We start from the raw sequence: 27,389 nt of genomic DNA, 5'->3' as shown, positions 1-27,389 counted from the left end.
AAATTCTAGGAGGTGGCATGGAGGTATGATGCCCTCTTCTTTGATAGTCTATGTCAACATTATTATTTTTTAAAAAAGCTTAAAATCTTGCACATAACTATAACATACTTATAAAAACTAAGCCAGGATGATTACTGGAACAATGAGTATCAAAAGACAAATTAAAATCGAACAAACAAAAATGATACAGGAAAAGATGCCGGTGTAGATATGTCCTGAGATAGACTGTTTTAACCACATGCTACATTATCACTGAAAACATATTGTTTAAAAATAACGCAATATATTGTTATATAAATGAAAAACTACCTACTTAGCAGCAATGGTTCCAGAGAAATTTAGCACCAAGACTAACCGGAAGAAGATGAAGAAAATGGGAATAGAGGGAAGGAAAATGGATAGGTTCAGTGTAACTGACATCATTTTACTGTATTTAAAAGGAAAAAAATGCAAACTGGCATGAGTTTAGTCCCTCTGGAAACATGCTACCCTAATAGATCCTGCAGCCAAAATTATATTTTACTTCTGTGATCATCTAATACAGTCAAAACTTCCCAACACTGCTTTATGATATATCAGAAGGGTATGGCACAAACAGGTGTGGAGGCTCTCTGTTTATTTAGGCTTGTTTATCCTAAACAAACCTTATTTATTAAGCTAAAAAAAGTTCTTCATAATGTGTGTATTATTTTAACTTCAAATCTCATAGTCCACATATCTATTAGACTATGCACTCTTTGAAAGAAGTTCACAGGTATATGCACAATACTCTGTTTTTCTTTTAGCCACACAATGGAACTTTAAATGTTAGTAAAAGAAGGATATGTGAACCAGGAAAAGGACCTTGAGAATTGTTAAGCAATAAAGATGAATTTTGCATTGATATATCCTGCACACAAAGATAGCAGGTATTTCTTTCACTTATTAAGAACAAACAAACAAACAAACAAACAAACAAACAAACAAACAAACAGAAAACACAATCAATTTATGATTATAAAGACCAAGTATAAATAACATAAAATTAGCATATGTGTATTTTTAAGCCCTGGAGTCTATATCCTCTTAAAGGATTTGACTCATTGGCTATCTAGCTTCCACAGCAGCCTGGGTTATCAGTAAAGAAGTTTTAATTAATTTCCTTATTCCTGCTATATAAAAATATAAATGCAAAAACACCCCCTCCCCATTTCCCTAATCTGAATTATGCTATTTTCACAGGAACATGCTATCAATATTGTAAGGAGATATATGAACTTGTTAGTAGAGTTTTCACAGGACATTTGCCTAACACCGGAATTGCCCACTGATGTGTCATGCTAAGAAAAATTATTCTGGCTAATTGACAATAGCCTGAAAATTAACCAGATTACCAGAGGGATTCAATCTAACCTATAGATTGAAGCTAGAAACAAAATCCATGATCTGTGTGCACAGGGCTCAGAAATCCCAGTGATGATAAGCAAAGGACTAAATGGCTCAATGGCTGACTAACAGAAGGAAAATACTAGAGGTAAAAAAACAGACATACACGTAAAAGCATAGAGAGATGTAGGATGACATTGGCCTGCCATGTCTAGTTTATAAATTGAGTCAGGTTGATAATGCAGACTATGGCCCCAGTACGTGTTTCTGAAAAATGAAAGGTTGCCACCTACATTGCAGCTGCCACAGTTGAAGATGTCAGTACATAGTAAATGTTGCTGTGTTTCTCTTAGCATCCATCAGATCAGCTTACATTTTCAGTGTGAGTTTACATCATACATGTGCATCTGTGTGTGTGTCTGTGTGTCTGTGTGGGAGTGTATGTGTAATATTACAAAGCTTAGAGTATTGATTAAAAAAAAATCACCAGTTCTCTAAACAAGAGGCATTCCTTGTTAAATATCAGGATAAAATTCTGATCCGTGGTCCATGCTTTGCAGCACAGGTTTCTGATCCAGGGTGGACATCCTGCTTAACATTTCTGCAGACAGTGCATAACTATTGCTAGATTTCTCCTCAAACCAACTGTCTAGTGCCCGTTTGGCTTCAAAGTTGGCAATAGGTGGTCCATTTACAGCAATTGTCAAAAGATCGCTGAGTTGTTCCAGAGTAAGTCGGGAACGATTGTTTTTGCGCACTCTCTGAAGAGCATTTCTTCCCTTTTCGCAGCATGCTGTGGAAGTAGGAAGGACTTTGAGGATCTGGATTATTTTATTTAAAAGAGGAAATCTCTGTCTGTATTTACAAATATGACTGATTAAATCTTTAAAGCCATTTTTGGTATAATAATCCACCTTGAGTTCTCGCCATTCCATGAGCAAACTCCCTCTGGTATCTATGCCTTCTCTGCTGATTTCTGTGCAAAAAGATGGCACTGCTTCCAGATGTTCAAATATTTGCATCATGTCTTCCCTGCCATAACTCATAAGCTCTTCTGCACTTCTGGGCCAAGCTGCAAGATCAAAAACCTGGCACGCTTTCACAAATGCTCGACTGCGAGGTTCAAATCTTTGAGCCAGAATCACTTGGGTCTTCTGGCATATTTTTTCTCGAATTGACTGGAATTTGGCTTCAGCCACCCGTAGGTTTTTCACAGCAACACCATTAAAGCTTTCACGGAAATTCTCCTCAAATTCCTGTAGATATTCCCCAGGAGAGTCTGCCAGTCTGCTAATTTCTTGGATGGCCTCCTCTATTTTATCATCTACTTGGGATATAAGGAGGTATTCACCTTGGAAAATGAAGGCAAGTCGTGAAAGGACTGCAATGACATCAAGCAAAAAATATATCAACTTAATGGATTGATAGTCCATAAGGAATTGCAAGAGAGCCAAGGCAATAGCAGAAGCATCTGCTCTTTGTGTTTGGCCACTGACATCTTTCAGATGAGCCACTACTTCCAGGTAGTCCTTGATGAGAGCATTGAGGACATTTTGTTCCCCAATGATCCATTTGATTGCTCGAATATCTCCCAAGAACTCAGTCTCTTCACAGAGAGTAGCAGCAGTGACCCTTAGCTCACACATCAGCCTGGGAGAGTAACGGTAAAAGCTGAGTAACTGCTTCAGGTTGTTCTCTAGTTCCTCAAGGCAGGGTAGTTCTTTCCCACTAATTGCATCCAATATTTCCAAGTGTGGCTTGTGTACCATCAGAGGTAAGCAGAGCAACCAAGGCAGAGTTTTCCTGATTGTCATGTATATGTTTGCTCTTAGACTGGCAGTAATGTTAGCACCATCTATCCCCAAACCAACACTTGGCTTTTCATCTTGCAGCCTCATACCCAGAGATGAAAAAGCCCGATCTAATGCTTGAACATAACTATCCGTTGTAGAAAATCCCAGTTCTTGGAGAGAAAGGAATTCAGTGGCAGGAGGTCCGTCACTGCTGACGTACTGTACATAAACTGCAACGGTGTCAGCAAGTAAATCATCACTCTGCCCATCTAAAATGATGCTGAGGAAAGGAGATTGCCTCACCCGTTCAATGAGATCTTCTCTAAGAGCTCTAGCAATATGATGGATTAAGATTTGACAGTCTCCCTCATTCATATACTGATCCACCACTTTGAGTTCACACTTTCTCAGTAGTTCTGCAAGAGGTCTAAAGTCACAATATGGCCGGCCTTCCATAGCTAAATGATAGGCTGTATTAAACAATAAAGTCATATTTCGACACATCTCTTCTGTCTTCTCTGGGTGCATCCTGAGCCGGTAGAGCTGCAGGCACTTCTTGTGGAGATTACTCTGGCTATGAAGTTTTATAGTGTGGATCTTGAATTGCTTTGAGCCAATGATGAAGGCTGAAGTTCGAGAAGACTGCACTGTATACTGCCGACAGACATGACACCACATTTCATTCAACGTAGGAGAGTACCGCAGAAACCAGAACTTTTTTAGCCACTCTTGCTTGAAGCGCCGGATCCTTCTGGTGACAGCAGACATCTTGGAAGGCTCATCTGTGGCTGTTATTATGTCATTTGAAACGGATTCATCTGCTGAATCTACTTCCTGATCATCATCTTCCATTATGGTAGGGACAGACATGATGCTTTCTGAAGCTGCCAAACAAACAAACAAAAAAAGAATTACAGACAATTTAAGACAAAGTTCTAGAAAACAAAATAAAACAGTAAGGTAATCATACAACACTTCATCCATATCTACAGATGTCCCTTGTTTTCAACAAAAATGAACATGTTATTTGGGGTAAGGTTGAATTATAAATGTTTCAAAACCACTATTTTTTTTAAAAGTCCTAATTTCCTTAAGTCTAAGCAATTGTAAAAAGTAACCTCAGCAGTATTCTAGCTAGTACCATATTATAACAAGAACTATTGAGGTATCATGGAAGGAAATGAAAGAGTTCTTCAAAAACAAACACAAGTCAACAAAGTTAAGAGTAAGTTCCTACATAAAATGTAAATTTTGTTTTGTATGTTTCACATACATATGAACCAGTATATTTCACATAGCACACAGGAAATCAAACATACTTCCTAAACTGCATTCAAAATGACAGCCTATGATTCTTTCTCCTGTAATGTATGAAGAATATAGCAAACCAATTCGCTGCAATGTTTTTATTGAAAATGAACATATTACAGTAAAAAGGAAAGATAATTTATCATTACAAATTATAATTATAATACCCCAAACTGCTCAGAGAATTAAGCCTGTGCTTCTTAAAGACCCAACCATGAGACCTCAGAAATGTAACGTCTCCTAGTATAATGTTTAAGGAGCATTTTTACTTTGTGTAACTTACCAGTGGGATATGAAAATGCTTGATACTCAGGTACCTGAGGAGGTAGTAGAGATGGCTCAGCTAACTTGCCAGATCTTAGCAGATTTAGCTCAGCCTGCAATTCCCGAATCTTTTTTTTCAGCCGTATGCAGTTGGGACACAAGGAAGTTGTTGGGAGTTCGAGAGCATCATCTTGACTTGACACCAGAGACAGATCAGTGGGGCTGTTCATTTTAAATGACAAAGGTTCTTCACCTTCCTCTTCCAGCAAGCCAATTTCTTTGGATGTGGTAAAGTGAGAACCGTGAGGGACCTTCCACTCACCCTCATTTCTGTGTCTACTGTGATTAGGAGAACTGTCTTGAACACTAGTCCCACAAGTTTCTGAGACATCTTGAATTTGGAATCTCAAGGATTTTCGAGTGGAAGGGGTAGAATTTTTGGTGAACTTATGATCTTCTACCTTAGTTGATTCCAGAGAAGCCTCTAGGACATCTTTGAAGATGAGGTCTATTTTCTTTTTCTTGGTTTGGGGTTGAGATATCCCTTCTTCAAAGCTACGTTTGTAGGAACTCTTCCCTGGTTTTGATGTAGTGAGCTCAAGAGGGTAGATCGCATCTTCTTGGCTGTCTATAATTCTTTCTGTCTTTTCTCTTAGTAATTTTCTGTCCCCTAAAAAAGAAATCAGGAGATGATTATTCATGGGAACACTACAACATTCCTGACACAAAAGCTAAAGCAAAAAGGTAGGACAAACGTTTCATATGTTGCATAACCAATAGATACATTTACTGGAATAAATGCTTAGGCACCCTAATGATGGGTAATATTGAAAAATCAAACAATATCTAGGTAATATTCAGAGGTTTGCTTCAATACATTTCAAAGAATAGGTAGTTAATCTAAAGTAACAGGTAGCTAACCTGTAATTGAAATTAAAATAAAATATGGACGTTTCAGCTTGCTGAAAATGTAGTGATAACTTTGACTTGGTAAAAGGCATCATGTTAATACTATGAAGTTTCCATGTTAAACCAGTAAACTTGATAGACCTTTCCATTGTATAATAGAATGACACGAGACATGAGAATACGCAGGAATTACAATCTCATTTCCCATATCGGTAACCTACACAGTTAATTAGAACCAGGCCAGTAATATCCAAGACTGAGATCTATAGTTTGCTGTAATACATTGGTAAATATGTGGACTTAAGCAAAATTTACCAAAAGCAGAGATTTTAGCAGATTAGCAGTTATTTAGAAAAAATAGCCAAATATCCTTACCTGGAAATTCAGAAGATGATGGATTTGATTCTATCTTTCTTCTGTCTTGTAAATAATTCCAAGCATCAATACTTGGTTGTTTTCCAAACAAGGTGCTGCTTAATGTTGTTATATTATATTTAAGAAACACACTTTGCTTATGTAACAGCTTTAGTATAGATGTGGTTCATCAAATCCTAGCACCATAGTCCTCAGCAACTGCAATAGTTTTATCTACTTGTGACACTAGAGGAAAACTGCTATGCAACTATTGCAACTCCAGGTTTTGTGATGCTGCATTGGAACTTCTAACCAATACCAATCTGTTGTAAGCATGTATCAATTTGCAGAGGACTTATTTTGATTCAGAAATTTAAAAAAATCATACATACAATGTGCAAGATTTCAGTCAATTCCATATCCTATTTAGTTTTCAGAGTGTGACACTAACTGGTGGGTTGGTTAGGATGTGGCAAATGTTTTAAATGACACCTTTCTATCTGAGTATTTATTTGAGGCTTGACAGAGTAATTCACATTTTTTAAAAAAAAAATTCTATTCCATCTTAACCACGGATAGTAAAATTTGGAATTAAAAACTGTTGTGTCCATAAAAAAACCAGGAACCTTAATATTATACCTAGTGCAAGTATGTAAGTTGCAGCATTTACGTGATGAAATCATCTCATATACACTGTCATTTTGTTCCACTTGTAGACCAGGTAAACATAGAGTTTTTAAAAATAGATTGCTTCCAACACGGTGGATGTAAAAATAGGGTTGAAAGCCCTGCTTTTAGGCTTAGGGAACATGTTAAGATTTCTAGCAGCCATGCTGGTGCTGATGATGGCATGTAGCCAGAGGCTACAAAAACTAATTAAATCAAGAAAGTTGACTAAATTATGTTAGTAAGCTCAGTTTGCTGGAATCACCTGAGAGTTTCTTCAAAATAGCAAAGCTTATTAATAGGTTACTGTTTTCAAGATGATGTCAAACAGATCGAAGGATGGAGTATAGACTTGAAAGTGGAGAAATAGAAATATGAATATATTTGGAGTTTTGGATACCATTTTAGTATGTATGAGGGAAGGATCAGTCTGGAAAATTGGGAACGTTTTAAGTGCCTTGATGCAGAAAGATTCACCAAGCTTCTAGAAGTCGCTGTTTGGTTTGTTGGTGGTTAGGAGATCTGGTAGATGAAAGGAGTAAGCAGATTTGGATTGGAGTCAAAAAGCATCAGTGACACCCATCAGAAGCCTTTCTGGGCTTCTGGATCTGTCAGGATGGTAGTTGAGTTCCTCCGTCCCTCTAACAATGAGGGATTGATATGGAGTTCATGATCTCCATGGTAACCATGGGTTTTCCTCAGGAATTCATGGAACTGACATGAATTAGTCCTTGTATTTACTTCAGAATCTCTATAATGTGATTTTGTTATAAAGGCTATTACCATCAGCTTTTTGCCATGGTTAGATCACTCCCAGGTCCAGATGTGACTGATGGCTGTGTGTCCACCCCAGTACCACATGGATCTGGATTTCTAATGGATGCTTGTAATTTCCTTGACAATCTGACAGGTGAATCAGTCAAAGGTCTGGTTTGCTGTTGGCAACATGCCCTCGAAAAAATCATGAATCACCCTGAGCAATTTCTCAGAGCCCCCAGAAATGTGACAAATTAGCATGACATTTTGTCAGTAAAGTTTATCAAAGTTGTTCTATTCTGAGCAGAGCCTAGAGTGTTGACTAAAACATAATGTTGCCATGTTTTGGGGTTTTCTTTTAGCTTGTGACTTCTGAGGAAGTACATTGGATGCTCTCTAAGAAATCCCCTGCTGTCATGTGATCCTTGCCTCTCCTGGGTCCTTGACAGAATAATTACTTGTATCTGAGAGAAGTTGTTGAAGTGTCATTGCAGATAAGGACATTTCTAATCACCTTAAAGGAAAAATACTGTTTGTCCATTGGGATTCTCTGTGGCTCCAGTGATATTTCTGAGTTAGAAAGCATTGTTCCTGAAGAAGCATATCCATAGCTTGGAGGTCCTCTTGGATTTGTGGTCCTGCTAGAACAATAGGAGGAAGCTGTAACCAGGAGATCCTTCATCAGCTTCAGTTGGGACATTAGTTCCAACTGAAGAATCTGAGGCAACAATATCTTAATATAGTGACTCGTGCCTTTATCACCATTCACTTGAACTACTGCAAAATACTCTCTGTGGAGCTTCCATTGAAGAAAAATTAGAAACTTCAGTTGGCTGAAAACTCAGTGGCCTGTATGATATTCAGCGGCTCCCAACCTTTTGGGCACCAGGGACCGATTCCATGGAGAGAGGTTTTTCCACGGACCGGAGAGGGCGTGGTTTCACGTGCTGCCTGCATCCTGCAGATGGGGCTTTGCTTGTTTGCCTGGTCTGGTTTCTGGCATGTTGTGGACTGTATCGGTCCATGGACCGGGGGTTGGGGATTCCTGCTCTAGCTAATTGGAATTCTACTTCTGCTAATGGTTCAGCTATTCCTGATGCTTGGTAGAAGTGATAGAATTTGATCCAATTATTTGTTTTATTTATTTTTACAATTTTGTCTGTCGGTTCATAGGGCTCCGTGTTAGATGATGCAATCACCCTTTGTAGTCATTATTATCTTGCTTGATACTTATAATCAGTAGAGAAAAAAATCATGCCTTATCTATAATCCCAAAGGTACTTTTTCAAAAGGCAACTGGACTTTGTTTTTCCTTGAAGACTCACTTCTCAGCCAAGGAACTTCAGTTCTGAACTGAAGAAGCTTCTTGGATGAGAAGTGAAACATCTTCAAGAATTTTTTTTTAGATTTAGATTAAAAATAACATGTCTTTCTGGCATACCATGGGATGTGTAGGTGACACTATTCTTGATCATTTTCAAATTTCTGTAAAGACCTGGATGTTATTGTATGCTACTGAAGCCCACTACCACAAGTATTTTATGCAGCTATTTTAGTTAACTATATTTTTTTAAGAAGGCTTTCCTTTAAAATATTTTAAATTAATAGGTATAACACATATTTTTGTAGTAGATTAAAAGGAACATATCTGAGAGATCTCATATGAAACATTTTTCAAGGATTTTGACTAGGATGAAGATTTATCACTGAGAATGAAGTTCTTAAATTAATGATTAATTCAGAATTAGGGACAATATATACAAGAAGGCAGGATTACCAGACCTGGGCTGCAAAAATCTGGAGGATGGCAACAAAACTTTAACATTTTACTATAATCTGGTGGTAATCCTGTCTTTGCAACCCAGAATTGGGGTTCCTCCAAGAAGATATGGAGTTTGCATAATGTGGGCTCTCTCCTACTATATCTCAAGTGGTACAGGAACCTTTCTCTAGAAGTTCCATCCAAATCTTCTCTTGAACACCTGGTTTGTTTATTTATTTGTTTATTTAAATTTAGCTGCCAGCAAATTCACAGTGACTTTGGATAGCTTTCGCTTAAAAAAAAAAAGCAGAAACAATAAATATATTTAGTTGCCAACTACAGTATAAATATTCAAGGTGTTTTCCTTTACAGGAATTTTCACTGTCGTGAATAGACTGCCACCAACTGATTTAATTTATTTTCCTGCAGTAAAACAGGAACTTTCTCTTCCTTTTATGGTTTAATATCAGGTTTAATTTATATGATTTATATACCAGATCTTACTCTGTACAAAGCTCAGGGAGTGCTTCCCTGTGAACATACAAGAGTGAAAGAAAAAAGCTTTAAAGTCGTAACTCATATAAAACCAGCAGAGAAAATCATGTTTAACCACAAAATATAACTTAACACTTCTAATAGAACCTGTCCTAGAGTAATTCCTTTCAGCTCTTTCTCACAGCAAAACATTAAACTCTGAATCAAGGTAATTTTTCTGTTTACATAAAGACATATCACTATAATAACTAACGTCTTATAACCAAGCCCCAACTATGAAATGTGTCTCCTCAGAATTTTCCTTTCTTAGCAAGGGGAGAGAATTTTAGTTTGTTAGGAGACTTCACTCAGTTACAATATCAACAATATTTATCACACAAAAGTTTCCTTGAAATGTATGTACAAAGAGTATGGTGATAGATTACTGGGTATGTATAAGTGTTTAGATCTTACTGATCAAGTTCATCTCTAAATTTTCAGTTTCTGGGATTTCTGTGACACTGATTCCAGGATTAGGCAAAATAGAAGATTAAAAATCCACTTCCACGTTCAAGATACACAGACTATTTTAAGAATTAGCCATGTTCCCATCTCCAATTCCAGGTGAACAACATCCATAAAATCCTGCCAGAACAAATACATTATCCAATGCTGCCAGAATGAGAGTCTACAAGGGTGGTTTCTTCCCTGAGATTTCAGGAGACGGTTGGACAGAGCTAGCTGCATCATTCTCAAGGCAGGGATAGTACTATTTTTGAAGCTAGGGACTGCATACTTATTACGATTTGTTTAGGCTTCAGGAGAGTCTAGAAGGCTGTGTATGGATGTATGGGTGTTATGTGTAGTGTATGTTTAAAAGGAAAAATTACAAAACTGAACATCAACAATTTGTGCCAAATATCAGCAGTATGGTCCTTGGTAATTCCATATTGGGAATGCATAATAGATCTGAAGAAGTCAGCTGCATTTCTCAGAGAATTACTCACTACTATCTTAACATTCAGATATGTCTTTTTAAACATCTTCAATTGCCTAATTATTACTCTATATAAGAGCCCGGGGACACAGTGGTTAGAATGCAGTACTGCAGGCTACTTCTGCTGATCACTGGCTGCCAGCAGTTTGGCAGTTCAGGCCTCACTGGCTCAAGGTTGACTCAGCCTTCCATCCTTCTGAGGTGGGTAAAATGAGGACCAGATTGTTGCAATATGCTGACTCTGTAAACTACTTAGAGAGGGCTGTAAAGCACTGTGAAGCGGTGCGTCAGTCTAAGTGCTATTGCTATTGCTATATTATATAGAATTTGCTTCCACTGACCTGGTATGTTTTCATAAGCCAATTCAAGAACAGCTAGCCGTAACTTTAATTGTTTAACAAACTTAATCCTGAACTGGAGAGAAGCAGAAGAAGGAATTTTCCTTCCAGCAAATTTTCTGCATCTGGCTTTTTTCTGTTTAAGGATTTGCTTATAATACATACATGCATGCATGCATCCATTCATACACACACACGCACACGTATGTGAATAAAACAGAGAGTATGTATGTATTCAGAAATATAATTTCTTTTACCAAGTCAAAGCATAAGGTAAAAATACTAGATTTTGTTGGTATTGAAAAAGTGAAATAAACTGCATTTCCTAAGTCATGTTCAATTGTGGTTTTGCTGCAAATATAAATATTACATCTTTGCATAGATGAGCCAAATATTTGAATATTTTTTAAAATCAGTTTACCAGCAGGACTGGCTATGGGATGTGTTTAATGGCTGCTCTTTTATTTAAAGAGGTACATATGGAATTCATTAGAAGTTCTGACTCTTGATAAACACTAGGTTACAGTTTAAAAGTAAAGCTCTTTCATTGCAAAATAATAAATTCAGCCAAAGGTGCTCCACAGACCATTAGATATTTCATATGTGACAATAAAACATTGTGATAATAAAACATCTTTGAAAAGATAATTCAAATATAGTATTTATTGCTAGCATTACATCAAAATAATGCCTGAATTATGTTTGTAAAGTATGGATAAAGCATTAAACAGGCAGAATTTCTTCACAAATCAAGTGTCTGATCGTTCCACTAATCTAATCCAAAATGGCTGTAGAAGGCACTAACCAGTAATCAGAGGAGGAAAAAAATGATCACAGTAGCTTCATATTGAAGTTTCATACTTCAGTACCTTGGATCCAGCCTACTATAATAGACATCTGCTTCTTTGGATCTGGTGCTTAGTGACTATTCATGTTGCTATGAACAGTGCCTCAATGATGTCTTTTAATCTAACTCTTTCCAGACACTGGTAGGATTTCCCAATGTCTGCCACCTCAGTTATCTGACAATGTTACATCCCACACAGGTTCTTGTCTTTCTATGGCACTGTTTGATCTTCCTCCCATATCTGCTGCTGCTTCAGACATTCTCTAAGCAGCACATCTTTGATTGCCATTTTACTGATACATTCCTGGATGTTCTGGGTCCAGGACAGTGGTTTTGACACTCACCGGATGCCATCTGCCCTTGTTTTGGCTGGTGTACAATCTCTGGGAATTTGGGGTGGAAACCTCCATACATTGTGAAGAGCTTCTGGGTCTTCACATCAGCAGCTTCCCTGTCCTGCTTTGACCAGCAAGATATCTTAAGACTGGCAGGGAATACATGCTAATGGCATGGATTTTGTTCTTCCCACTGATCTGACTTATCTTTTGGTGGTACTTGATGTTGCTGTCTTCCTTGCCTTCCCACTGTGGTTCCCATGTGACAGTGGTATATCAAGATAATTGTAACTAATCTGTATGTTTGGTATGTAGCCCACTGGTAGTTCCACCTCCTCAGTCTTAACTACTTTCTCACTTTTGACTATCATTTTCGCCAAATTTCTGCAGTCTGAATGACATCCTAACATCCTCACTGTAAATTTGTGTCAGGTAGATCAAGATCAGCAAGTTCATTCTTAGCATAAAAGTTGATTTTATCCATTTAGAGGAGATGGCTGATGGTAGTTCCACTTTTGAACTTGTACCCATATCCAGTTCTTGTGAATATCTGGCTTGCCTTTGCAGAAGAGCAGAGGGAACAGTGCACCACCTTGGTATATACTACACTTGATGGCCACTTGTGTGAGCTGCCTTGAGTTGACTTCCAGTGCTATCTTCCAATGTCCCATTGAGTTCTTGAGGAAGGTCCTTCGTGTCCTGGTCACTTTGTATAGTGGAGACATTCAGAGATCCATGTGAGTGGCACTGAGTTGTAGGTTTTCCTGTAGTCAATCCAGGCTGTGCTCAGATTGGTCTGTCTAGACCTTGAGTCTTGGGTGACTGATCTATCGCAACTGCTATTTTGTTGTTGTTCCCAATGATCTTCTGAACTGTACTCATGTACTGCTCCAGAAACACAAATGCACACATACCCATAGGTCAGGAAATAAGGAAACACAGTTTGGATACCTACCACTTTGAATAACGAGCACCTAGAGTTTGTGACATGCTGATTTTTAAACTTTTCATTTTTTTTTTTACCTCTTGTCATTTTTCACTCCAATTTGATATGAGATTTTAAAATCAAAATGCTTAGAAATGTACGAGAACTACCTTTAACTTTAACCAAGATTGCGGCTAATCAAAAAATATAAAACTAAAAACAATAACCTTTTCATAAATATAATCATTTCTACAGTTTTGTAACTAAGAAAGTGTGTATTTACACAAGCCTACTTGCACACATTGAGCCGCAGCTCATTATGACCCAATTATCAGCATCTCTCTCAGCACTTGCCAAGAATTAGTTTTAAAGCATATAGGCCGGTCCAATTAGTAGAAAGAAAATTGTTGGATACTACATGAAAAACAGGGTTTTTTTTTTTTATCCAGGATCTACCTCTTCCATTTTTGCTTCAAGTTTCAGGACAACATACAGCTCCATGCAAAATACATTACATAAATAAATTGCCCATAATAGTGTTGAAAAAAATAAAAGGGAAAATAATTTCATTTGGATCCTCTTCTTCCTTTCTTTCAACCATCAACTTTAATCAACTAGGTGAAGCTCCCTTTTAAAGTATTTTTCTGAGTGGATCTTTACACTAAAAAGGAAGCAAAACCCATAATGGTGCATGCACACTATCCTGAGAGATCAGGATATCTTTGTTCTAATGCCTGGATATATTTGGAAAGTTCCCAATTAATTCTGAATGTTTTGATCTCTGTCAATGGAGAAATCATTCATTCTCCAGCACTCATCAGTATTTGGTATATAAATCTAGTCAGGTATATTTGGTGAATATTAATAGCTGCAGTTCATTGTCAGATTTAAGCATCATGACAGCCATTGTGTTTGCCAGAAAGATACAGGTATTTTGCAAATTGAAAAGGACATTATAACTCTACCACAGCCACTGTATCTGCCCTATTTACACCCCCCCCTCCATCCCAAAAATCAAGCCAAAAATATCTCCTTCAAGACAATGCTGCTTACTTTTCAGTATATAGTAGATGAAATTCCCCCATATCCCTTACAGTATATACTTTATTTGATGGATCTATTTCCACTGTATTATCTGTTTATTTCAACCTATTATTTTACACTGCTGATTTTTTAATTTGTGGACTTCTTTTCATACATGATTTTGAAAGAACTGCCTGATAACCGGGTCAAAAATAAAGACACAAACAAATAGTGTAAGGAAAAAAAAAAAAACTCACCTCTTGTGAGGTTTCGGTTGATGGTCTCCTGAGACATACTATGTAGCCGCTTCATGTAATCTTCACTATACCAGACCCTCAGTCTCTCCCCTGGCCGGATGTCCCGACAAGTCCGAAAATAAATCCTCTCGCTGTGCTGAAATGCCATTAGATTCTGCTCTCTCTCCTCTCGAGATATGGCCACATACCTAGGGACAAGGATGAGGCAGGTTTTGACTTATAAACAGGCTGAATAGAACTTTAAGCCGCAATTGTATCAGGAGTGACCTTCAAAGACAGCCACAGAAACAGAAGCATTGGATGGCATGAATAATGAATGACATGTGAAAAAACAGAACTGTAAGAAAATAATAGCTACCCTTAAGCAATATTAAATAACTACTTGAGATTAGTATAGGCCCTATTGTTCCTGTTCAGGAAAATATCTAATGGCTAAACATTACTAATTTCCAAATGTCTGCGTCTATTATTATTACCAAAGCTAGTTAAAATAAAGAATATGTTTCAGGATTTGTAAGACAGTCCCGGTTCAGATTTAACTAAAATTAGTTATGGTTGTTGCAGACTTGGCTTTATATCTGTGCTGTAGAACCAGCAAGTTAGAATTAGAAGAACTGCAGTTGTACAATATTCTATAAGAATAAGAATAGCCCATTTTAATAGCAAAAAGATCATTAATCCATATCACCAATGTGATCTTTTACATCCAATATGGTGGGTTACATAATGACAAATATTCTCCTAATATGTGCATCAAACCCATAATATAATAGAATCTATTTTGTAATCCAATGCAGTGTTAAAAATGTGCAATTAAATGATACTGATTCCCATTTAAGGCCAGACATACTATAGAAATAGGCTGTACTAAATCACCTAATACAAATCTGTTGTCTACTTCTTCAGTATATTATATTATATGATATATTATATAACATATATACAGCTCACACATTTCAGTATATTTCCAGTATATTTTTTATTTATTAAAAACACAAGACACCAAGTCAATACTAATAATACTAGTGACCATTGAAATACTAATAACTAAGTTCGACAGTTGGGTCTTTACAAACTTAATGTACTACAAATTAAGCTACAAAGAATAGACTCACTCCTAATTTAGTTTAATCATCATAGATTGCTAGGTGACAGCAAAAACAGATGTCAGGAAGATGGCTTCACTCTAGCTAGTATTACCGTTAAGTGTCTTTTCAGATGGTCTGAGTTTTTGTGGCTTTTTTGCTATTAAAAATAAAATTCTTATATAGGTTGGCAGATACTCAGGAGTATCTTCAAGAAATCAAACTATTCTTTCACACAAATACTTCCTTTTACTTCACTACCACCTGATTGAAAATGTTCCAAAACTGTTAAGAAATAAAATCACTGTACATTATAGTTCATAGTTTGAATTAATGATTTTCTAGGAGTTCTGTTTTTAAGTCTGCATTACTATTACTATTAATCTTCTCATTGTTCCTATCACCCATCTCCTCCCACTTATGACTGTATGACTGTAACTTGTTGCTGTATCCTTACAATTTATATTGTTTCCTAATATGATTTGATTGCTTATTTGTATGCTATGACTATCATTAAGTATTGTACCTTATGATTCTTGACGAATGTATCTTTTCTTTTATGTACACTGAGAGCATATGCACCAAAGACAAATTCCTTGTGTGTCCAATCACACTTGGCCAATAAAGAATTCATTCTATCTATCTACCTACCTACCTACCTACCTACCTACCTACCTATCCTTCCTTTACCCCAGAATGGTACTGTATTGGACTTACCATGAGGTATCCTTCCAGTCACCAACAATGGACCCAATATAATAATGAATTTACATCTGCACAAATCAGAAGGAAGGCAGGGTCCTTAAAGAATTTCCTTCCTCTATTCTGGGACAATCTATTCAATCAGAGGAACTGACTTTACTTACTATATTACTAGGGACATGTCAAAATATTCTTAGACACCTCCCCCCCCCCAAAAAAAACCACTACTTTATGATCAATATGCTTCTGGAGTTGCACTAACCAGCCCCAGAATGTGCAGATCAGGGCATTTGATTCAGGAGAAAAACACTGTGTTCCATTGCTGAAATGCCTCATTTTGGCCATTCCTATTTGTACTTGCAATCAACAAACTGAAACTACCAGTAGTAGAATAGAAACAACAAAATTTTACATAAAGAGATATAGCCTAAATATATCTGGTAAATAAGATATTAACTTCTTCTCCAATTCTATCATCTGGTTGATCAGGAAGATACCATGTGGGAAATTCAAGTGTTAGTCTCTTGGCCTTGGGAATGATAGGACTCATACAAAAAGTATGCCCTACAGTGTGGGCTTGGTAATCTTCAAACACTTTCTGCAGAGTTGTATAATCAAAGACAGGGACATCTATGTTGTAGTGCCAGATTAAAGTAGAAAAGTTGGTCCAAGCAACTGCATTACAGGTATATGTCAGAGATAATTCTGCTTCCAAGGTAATTAGTACTGCTTCCTTTCAAAATTGAATAGAGCTTTCTTTTTCCTTTGGAATATCTATTTGCCTTTTGTTGAATATATTAAAGTTGTATTTCCTAGTTGAATGTTAAGAGTGAAGAAGGAAACCCTCTTTCCTTCATTCTCCACTTTACAGGATATAAATGGAATCTTTGACAAAATTCTAATTGAGTTTAAGTAAAATCTTAAGTGGGTTGAATATGTCCAGCTGTGTCTAATATACTCCCTGCATGCAATGAGTATGGGTAAAAGTATGGTCAAATGTTTTGTTGTGATCGCTGAAAAGTTTTCTTACAGATGAAACAGCAATCCATTTGTAAGACATCCTGCCTTAGTGTAAAATACACAAGTCCTCCCTTAATGACAATATAGAAGCATTAATAAATAAATCCCCATATCAAAATTGTAACTGGACCCTGTCTATTAGACTCATGTGGTACATGTTAGTGCTTGAAGAATCAATTTTAAATGGAAAGTGCCACATAAAAAGAATGGATCTTCTGGAATATTGTACTCTTAAGAGGTGAAGTACTATCGCTAAGGTAACTAAGGTGCTGAAAAGGTGAGGTATTCTCTAACATTCCTGGAGAAACAGTGTGATTTCCTTTCTTCATGATGTTCGTTAGCAGTCCCTTGTTTAACTTAGGAAACCTTAAACCTGCCTTTACCCCATGCCTTTGCATACATCTAGAAGCCCTGCTGGTTCATCAAGATTTCATTTTCATTTTCTTTTTTTGTGGAAACTGCATATCTAAAAAATAAACAGCTAGAATAAATAGATTACTACTCTGGAGCTGTTCCCATTCAATTTCCTTATGTAGAGCTGAAGCTAGTCAAAGTGGTCTCTAGGATAGAACACTATGGGCACTCGGTGTTCAATTCTACCAGACTAAAAAAAATCCAAACTTTACATATCATATGTAAGGTTCATTTTCCAGTCTTAGTCTTCTCGGGAATTATGTAGATGGAGAAGACACTTAAGGCACACTTTCCTGAGGTCACATCCTGTGTGTCAATGGTCTCTAAAAGACATTTATTAGCTTGAAGCACCCTGAAATACTTTACCTTGTTCTTAAGTTACGAGGATGGGTAGTTGTCTCTTGATTTTATGTTTCATGAAATTCCAAATCACATCCCAAATGGATTATCTCTAACACTCACCTACCTAGTAGAGCTGAATACCCATTTTTTTGCCATTTAGTTTTACTAAAGATCATTTAACCTGAGGACATGCCTCATAGATTAGTGGGAGAAGAGTCACTGTGATATGAATTACACTTTTCCTGAAAGCAAAAAGAGGTCTAATCTTAACTATAAGATGGATGCAAAGACATATTTCCTGTTCTGATCGTGTGCGTTTAGAAGCCATGGGCCCAGACTTCTTTTTCTCCTTGATATTAATCAGGATGGATACAAGAGATTCATCATTCTTCCAGGAAAGGCTTGGATAGTAAACTAGTTTTGGATTAACAAACTCCTTCAAGTGCTTGAACCAAAAATCCCGTGAGCCAAAGTTCCTGGCAGATTGATATGTACAAATGCTACAGCCCTAGGACAGAATTGAAGGCATTCCAACGAAGAGTTGGACCTCATGAACTCTTGGCAAGGTGTTCAGATTTTCATTTGTCTTGTGTCAACAGAGATATCAGGGAGAAAGAAGAAAAATTGAGATTCTGACCATAATTGAATGTTGGTGTACACTGGAGCTCTAGTGCAATTGCCTTCTGTACATATTTTTGCTCCCTAATTTTCTGTTAGTGTGGATCTCTTTGAGATACCTTCCTTGTTTCTGTACACTATTGACTTAGGTATTAGGCTGGGATCATATGGATAAGAAAAGGTCAAATACAGCTTTTAATAAGCAATGATAGCTTTTTATTTATTTTTTGTTTCAAGCAAGAACTGGGAAATTCTGCACCTATAATTTTTTCATTGTCCAAATTAGAGAAACATTTGGGGAAAACATTGCTTATCTGGTGAACTTCTGAAGCCTCTTGGATTAAGAACTGCCTATTCTAGAGTTGGGTAAAATTCTACCTTAATGAAATTGCAATGTCATGGTATGAATGGAGGCACCTTTTACCCAGATAATTTGCATTCTTTTTTTCATTCAATGACTGGGTGGCTCCCATTTGGAACCCACTTCAGAAATAACTTCAAGTTCAATGCATTGGTGATGCTGTACCTGCAACATTTTTCCCTTTTATCAATTACATGCCCAGCACAGTTGTTGCTCTAGTTTCTGTTCTCCCTTCTAGTTTTTCTACATGGCATCCTGGACGTGATAGTCCACCATTTTTCTCCTACCACTATGGAGTTATGATGAAGAGAATTGTGAAGAGAATTATGCTTTATTTCTAAAGGTGGAGAAGTTCTTTCACCCTTGATGGTAAACAGTCCATCATTTTTTTTGTAGGGAACGTGTGCCATAAATAATCCTGCTTCCTAATTTATTGGCCAGGATTTGGCTTAGAAAATGTAGTAAATCCCCTTACAAATGACCATGATTCACAAAAGAGGGCCTATGGTGGTTTGTGAATGCTTCTTGCCTTGAACACAAAGAGCGTGATTCGGGGCAGATGAGTCTTCTGACTCATATGCATTGCCTTTCCTTTTCTTTCCATCTTTGGGGTAATTCATCATTGCTGTTGCAATTTCATGGAGGAAGAGAAAAAAGTTCTAGAGGCCAAACTCCTCCTTCCAAGCTTGTCAGAGGCTGAAAAATTATGTCTTGATGTTCTCAATGGCTGCTCATATTATGACTGGAAAAACATGACAAATTTTCTTGTGTTTTCTGCATCTTGAATCTTGTCTGGAAGGCCACAAAGTACATGTGGCAGATAGCAATGGAAGCTTCTTGCAGTGGAGAAATGCTATAGCTGAAATTCCTGGGATCTTCTGATTTTTAGTATACCAAAAGTCCTTCCTTCCTTCCTTCCTTCCTTCCTTCCTTCCTTCCTTCCTTCCTTCCTTCCTTCCTTCCTTCCTTCCTTCCTTCCTTCCTTCCTCCCTCCCTCCCTCCCTCCCTCCCTCCCTCCCTCCCTCCAGAATGGAGCAGACAAGAGTCAATTTCTTTTCTTCAGAAAGCAGTGCCAAGCCAGTGCAGCCAGGTCAAGATCTACATTCCTTAGTTTCTTTCCTGGTCACCCATACTTGAAATGGGTTAGAACAGTGGTTCTTTTCTTTACCATAGACCCTCTTTAAATAACTTTTGTGGCCATGGACTCCCAAGACTTTACTCAAAATTTAAATTATAACATTTCTTCAAACCTTCGCGAACCCCGTGATGACATCATGGTCCCCAGGCGTCCGTGGACCCCAGGTTCAGAACCACTGGGTTAGAACATATATACTGGTCAAAAAAATAAAGGGAACACAAGCAGAAGACATCCGAGATCTGAATGAATGAAATAGCCTTATTAAATACTTTGTTTGTTACATACAGTAGTTTTGTGGTCCTTTAAGTATTTGAGCAGTGTATAAACTACTGTATGTAAAGAACAAAGTATTTAATAAGGCTATTTCATTCATTCAGATCTCGGATGTCTTCTTCTTGTGTTCCCTTTATTTTTTTGACCAGTGTATATAAGAAGATGCAAAATCATCCACTTTGAAATTTTATTTGGACTACTATTAATGTCCTATTGTTATAGACATAGAAAGAATCAGAATGTTTCCCTGAAAACAGAACAAAAGAATTGACTTAATCCAAAAGGGCTTTCTAAAAGAAAAGTTTCATTTTCCAAATTACTTTGAAAACATTAAGCAAATAAGTAGCTCTCCAAATGTACAGTATTCCACAAATACTAAACAGAGAAATACTACATATCTTAAAATGAATATCTACTCTTTTTCCAGATCTCTTAGTAAGGCAATGGTGGTCAATATTCTTTGGCTCTGAAAAAATTATAGTAATTTATTTGAAGCTATTCATTCTGGATCCTGTATGTGTGTGTTTGTATGCACAAATGAATGGGCATTCATATTGTTCTGCAAACCATTTCAAAAATTGGAGAGAACCCCAAGAACCCATGATTTAAAACAAGAGCTTTGCATTTGCATGATTATTTCAAACATAAATTCATTATGGAATGTAGTTACTTAGTATTCGTATCAGGCCACTCTTCCCTATTCTAGCATGTTTGCTATATTGTAACTCTATGAATTCCATGTCACAGGCCATCCTAAAATGTTGGGCCCTGTAATTTACACCACTAAAAGGTGCTAGATTGATTTTACAGAACTAATTGCACTGGTATCAGAAGATGGTTTTTAAGTATACAACTTAGAAAGTGGCTATTTAAAACCTTATTTAAAAGTAACAATGAAATAAGCATGTCCATGTTTTTTCACATGAAATATACTTTAGATATATGCAGAAACTTTCATATTTCAAGCCAAACGCATTGCTGATTTTTTGATAGGCAAACATTTCTAGATCTTGTCAAAAATTATAGCAAAAGAGATATGTTGCCAGGCATGTATAGGTTGTAGGTATTGCAGGTAAAGGATATATGAAAACTGGAAGTATTATGCGTCTTATATGGAATAAAACATCAAAGATTTAAAATGTCTTGAGTACAACTTGAGAAACACATAAAAGAACATCTTATTCTGAGTTTTAAGTATTACATCTTTATTGTTAACAAAAATAATCATAAAGATAAATTCCATCAGAATATTAGGCTAAGTACAACAATACTGTCAAACAGGGGCACTTAAAACATGCCAGGTTTCAACACATATAAGAATGCACCCCTTATGGGATGATAAAAGAAAGCATGTCACAGAGCAGAGAATGTCTCCTTTTTCCTAACGACTCAACAAAATAGTATACCATAAGTGATATCATTAACAGAGGTAAATTAGTATATCAAAACAGAAGAGTCACATTTCTCATGTCTGGTTTTTGGCTTCTTATCCTACTGAACACCAGGGACTGCATGTACCCACCTAAACTAACCTTATCTCATTGTGGGTATGCTACCTAGATATTCTGAATGCTATAGTCCAGAGGATATAAGCTGGGAAAGATTACCCTAGAACAGGACTGTCAAACTCCTGGCCTGCGGGATACATCATGCGCTGGCCACGCCCACGCCCGGTTTAGTGAAGGGGAAAAAGTCCCGATAACGTCAAGTGATGCCACCATGATGTGAGTTTGACACCTCTGCCCTAGAACTATAATTCAATTCTAATTGGTAATGCTAACTGATCTGTCTTTAGCTTACTTCTCAGGAGCACTTCTCCAAGACAGGCATTCCTGAAAACTACCGTAATTCCTCAACTGCATGACAATCATTTCATTTTTTAAAAAATGAGACAGTAAAGCAAATTGATGGACTGAACATGATTTTAATTCATTTGCTTAATTTATATTGTACTATTAATGTACATGACACTCTATATAATTAATATAAGGAAAATATAGGGGACCCTGCTACAAGAAACTAGTCATCTAATGAATTTCCAGGAAACAATGATCAGCAATTGAATTATCTGAGCATTCAATTTCCACACTCTTTTTGTTATTTCCTTCACACTGTAATTATCTGGTTCTATAGCCTTTCAAACATTTCAAATGCTTGATTCTGTTTGGCACTTACAGATTTTTCTTCTCTATAATTGTGCGTTGTCAGTATGGAAAGACAATTTCTTTTGGGAAAAAAAAAGGCAACATGAAGAATAATTCACTGCAGCTATATCTTAAGAGAAATATTCCGTGTATCTGACAATTGCAGTGAGGAAGACTCTATATAAGCAGGGGATGAGAAGCAAATATCCGTAAGATATAGTACACATGCATTTTTAGCGTACATAGAATAAGCTGATTTATTGCTGGACAACAGGATTAAAGAATCTGCTTCCAAACCCAACCTTAAATTTATCAAACTTGACACAACTACATTTTCTTCCCACTAGAGAGTTAGCTTGTATATTTTGGGTAATATGTGATACTTTATGTCTCATTTTTAGCATACATAGAATAAACCAATTTATTGCTGGATTAGAACATTTGCCTCCAAAATCAACGTAAAATTTATCAGACTTGGCTCAGCTACATTTTCTTTCTACTAAAGAGTTAGCTTGCATCTTTGGAGTAACATGATGCCTCAATTTGCCTTTCATCATATTAAATCACAAACTGACATGAGGAAATACAAAGTAGCAAATCTATGCTAAAACAAGCATAGTTACAATAGTGCATTGTCTTTGCTATGAGTCGGGAACCTACCAACTCTACCTATTCTACGTTATGTAAACAATAGTTCCACTGAAGTCAGAATAATTACACTGATGTGACAAAATTAATATTTGAGCATGCTTCAGTTACTTGCTTTAAATGTCATTCCCCATCTAACATAGGCAAGTTTTTAATATATTATGGTACAGACTGGAATAGCCATAAAATGTATTGCACTGAGGGTACTGAAGAATTACCAACAAAAATCAGAAGACTGGCCAACACTAGCTCATTTGTTTCTTACATGTTAATCATTTTATTTCAGTGCAACGTGTTTATACTTATCAATTTTTTATATTGTGCAGTATTGTAATATGCTTACAATCTTATACAATTTAATAATTATTAGTTAAAATTGCTTTTTGCCATGAAATTAATGATAAAAAACAATATATTGTAAAATTATTTACAGGTTTGGAAGTAGAGAAATACTGCCTACATTGCTTCAAGTTCCTTCTTTTTTTGGTATCTATTCTGATTTCACATCCCATTCCTAAAGATAATAACTAAGCCAAAAAATTAGACATGGGACTGATTGTTACATGAGACCAAAGTGTTATCTGATCTCACAATCTATTTCTTCACAGTGATGAAAAAAATTAACACCAGGCTCAAGGTCGACTCAGCCTTCCATCCTTTCTAAGGTGGGTAAAATGAGGACCCAGTTTGTGGGGGCAATAAGCTGACTTTGTATAAAATATACAAAAGTATGAAGGCTATTGCTTAACGCATTGTAAACCGCCCTGAGTCTCCGGAGAAGGGCGGCATATAAAAATAAATAAAAATAAAAAATAAATAAAAGATTTATCACACAAATCACTAGAATGGGCAAGACCAACTCTTTCAGGTCTTTCATGGGAAAAGAAGATGGAAAAATAGGCAAGTTTAAAATTAGTGCTTTAAACCTTGCACCAATAAAATATTTATTTCACCCACCCCAAACAGAAAATTATTTGGGGGGAAAGCAGGATTAAGGGGTGCAAAGGATGCCTTAAACATATTCAAGATTTAGAACTCCTAATTTGTAAACCCCTTAAAACTTCCTTCTTTCAAATGCTCCAAAACGCAGAAAAGATCCAAAAATTTCAGAGCCAACTATGAAGCCTAGAAACAAGCTTCCCTTTCCAAACCTAGATCCTTATTGATGTCTACATAGTGCTACATGCAATAGTAGAATAAAGACAAAGAAGAAAACTAGGCATTACCACTGACCATAATAACATATTTACCTAAACCTAAATATCTAGTAACATTACCAGAATTTTCCTGAGCTTAAAAGATAGTCAAAATCAAATCTATAAGAACCTTGGATTTGTAGATCATGAAGTTCTTTGACTCTTATACTATCTGTTTTTGTTCAAGAGGACTACATACCCTCTACTGCATTGTTTTACAACACAAGTACTGTTTCCAATACATCAAGCAAAGCTTAGTTCCAGCTAGGAAGTTCCAAAGCTTATAGCGTAAGTTGCTATAATTTATAATATTCTTAAAAGAAAAATTTTCATTAACTTCCCTAATGTTTTTGGTAAGAAGCACTCATTAAACCAACATCAACTGCACTTTTTAATATAATATTGTGGAAAACTAGAAATAGTGTTTTCTCTTCTGTGACCTAATAATCTGACGAACAGGAGTTGCTTTGGGCTGATTTTGACTAATATCTGTTTCGGTTTCAATGGGGGTCTTTGACCCAATTCTCTGCAGGCTTATTTCTTGGCTAGCATTAGAGATATGATTCTTGTTTGAAGTTTGAAACTCATCTTTGATTTTGATTAAAGTTTGGCACATTTGGGTGATTTGTCCACTCAGGTCAGCCATCTTCTGGCTAATTGTGTGCATGTTGCTTGCCACATCTCTATGGATTGTCACCAACTCTTGATAGAATTGTCTGAATAGTTCCATCTGTTGAATGTGGGAATCAAAGAGCTGATGATCAAAGCCAGAAATAGGTGGATTTTGGACAAGAGGTTGAGAGGGCCTAGTGGAAAACTCAGGACATGAATTTAGGCACATTGTTTCTTCCCTTTGGCTTAGACTATTTGAATGATCTGACAAATGAAGGAAAGATGGCATGGAGAGATCATCAGTTTCTTCAGAATCCCTTTGTGATGAAAAGTGGTGCTGCTGTGAGGGGCCTGCCACTTCTCCTTCATCAGCTTGAAACAGGAACAGGAAAAAAAAGAGAAAAGACATCAGATTATTTGCACGAAGGCTTTGCATTGACAAACTCTACTTTAAAAAGAAGCCAAAACTTAAATTTGGGATTCAGTGAAATCTAAGAGTGTTTCTATACTATTTAGAAAAGTATTTAAATAATTTATTTTGTAAAACAGTATCTGCTTTAAAAACACATAAAAAAAAACCCCAATCTGATTGAACAGATGACATATTAGAGCAGAACATCTGATTTCACTGAACCAGATTACAAAGGCTAAAAACAAAAATTGCTCTGTTATTACTCTGCCCTCCTGATATAGCTTAATAATGGGTCCACTTTCAGATCACTATATTAGACTGAAATGACTGCACAAAAGTATTTTGTAATCACTAAATTAAATAGAAATCTGGTTTGATGTAATGGTTAAGGCATCAGACTCAAGAACCCAAGAGACTGTAAGTCCTATTCCTGACTTGGCCATGAAGCCAATTGGATGACCTTAGGCCAATCATTCTTTCTCAACTCTAGGAAGCAAGTAATGGCAAACCACTTCTTAAATCTTGCCAAGGAAACTGCAGAGACCTGTCCAGGAAGTTGCCAGGAGTCAAGACTCACACATACACATACACACACAAAACACTGATGAATGAAACATGACCTATAGTGTCCTTCTATAGTCTTCATAGTATACGTAGAAATGAAACAGCATTAATTTACTGTTCTACTGAAATAATAATAATTATATACCAGAATCTCTGAGGTCAGTAAAAGTAGCACTAATTGTATGGAATCATTTCCTGTCTTAATGCCTTTTGTAATAGAGAGATTTGCATCACTGACCAATCTTGGAAGTTTAAATTTAAGTGTTCCCAAACCAAGCTATAGCTCAGCAGTAGAGCTAAGACCTTCCAGCTAGGAAGTTCCAGATATTGCAATAGTAAGGCAAAAAGGGACCACTGACTGAGATCTTAGGGAATCACTAACTGCTGCAGTCTGAACCTATATACGAATCAATAAGGCAATTCCTTAGTGTGCCATAAATCACTAAAGACATGGAAGTAAAAGTAACTCAAGTATGGCTATACCACCTATATGCACGCTCCTATTCCTTCTTGTTTAATAAAAAGGCTCTATCTTTATAAAATGAATGGAATATTTTGTGAACTTCTGTTTTCTTCAAATAAGAGAAAGTTCAACACTAACACATAGGTTTTAAAAAGCCTTCAAAGGGGAACTTAATAAACTTTGTTGGGTTGCTCATAGCAATAATTTTAATAAATTATTGCCTAATATATAACATTTTACTCATAAAATTGTATCTAAAATTGTAGCTGAGACCCAAATACATGCTGGTGGGACATAATTTTTTTCTTTCCTTTATTTTATTGCGATGCTATCCTCCTTGTATGTAACTTAGTTTTCAAATCACAGATCTCAGTGTATCCTTTAAATCAGCAAAAACTATGAAAGAAAATACTGATAGTGCAACAATAGTTTCTGGAATTTTGATTATGTTTAGTCCACTATATCAACTATATCCACAAAAGCAATGAAAATAATTATAGATTTATGATACTTATCCTGAATACTGGCAGTTCCCGGGTTATGTACGTTCAACTTAACAGCAACCCTAGATACAAACAGGCTGCCTATAAGAAAATATTGCCTTCTCTGATCTGACAAAGCACTGAAGCTGCACAATTCTTTCAGGAACTATTGAAATTGTGTGTTTTTACTTTACAACATATTTTTAGTGGTTTTTTTAGTGGTTCCTAAAAGCACTGTGTAGCTTCAGGGCTTTTATTGGCTCGCAAAAGGACAATGTCATCTGCCATTTTTACTAATAGGCACCCTATTTGTAAGTAGATGTTCCAATTTAAATACAAATTTGGATTAAAGACAGAGTTGGGGAATAGAACCTGTTCTTAACCTAAGGACTTCTTGAATCACAGATGCCAGCTAAGATATACTGAGTAGCAAAAACCCATTTTGAATATGGACAATGTATATGTACTGTATAAACCAGGACATATCCACATATGAATAAATGCTGAAATTCTTTATGGGAGGGGATAATAGTAGATATAGG

At 36.4% G+C, this 27,389-nt stretch overlaps 1 protein-coding gene across 1 annotated transcript in view; it reads right to left on the bottom strand.

The window, feature by feature from the left end:
• Positions 1–1,538: 1,538 nt before the first annotated feature.
• Positions 1,539–27,389, bottom strand: part of PRDM11 (PR/SET domain 11) — a 38,542-nt gene continuing 12,691 nt past the window's right edge. Inside the window, exons 6-8 of the mRNA XM_070931221.1 lie at positions 14,374–14,561; positions 4,750–5,400; positions 1,539–4,042 (exon numbers count right to left, since the gene is read on the bottom strand). Of these exons, the coding sequence (XP_070787322.1) occupies positions 1,881–4,042; positions 4,750–5,400; positions 14,374–14,561 (3,001 nt within the window). The 3' untranslated portion in view covers positions 1,539–1,880. The remainder of the gene's footprint in view (positions 4,043–4,749; positions 5,401–14,373; positions 14,562–27,389) is intronic.

The sequence above is a fragment of the Pituophis catenifer genome, unplaced genomic scaffold, assembly GCF_029215685.1.
Source record: "Pituophis catenifer annectens isolate HBS135680 unplaced genomic scaffold, rPitCat1.0.hap2 SCAF_1, whole genome shotgun sequence".
NCBI classification, from domain to species: Eukaryota; Metazoa; Chordata; class Lepidosauria; order Squamata; family Colubridae; genus Pituophis; species Pituophis catenifer.
Note: the sequence above shows the minus strand (reverse complement) of the source record. Positions and strands in the feature narration are given on the sequence as shown.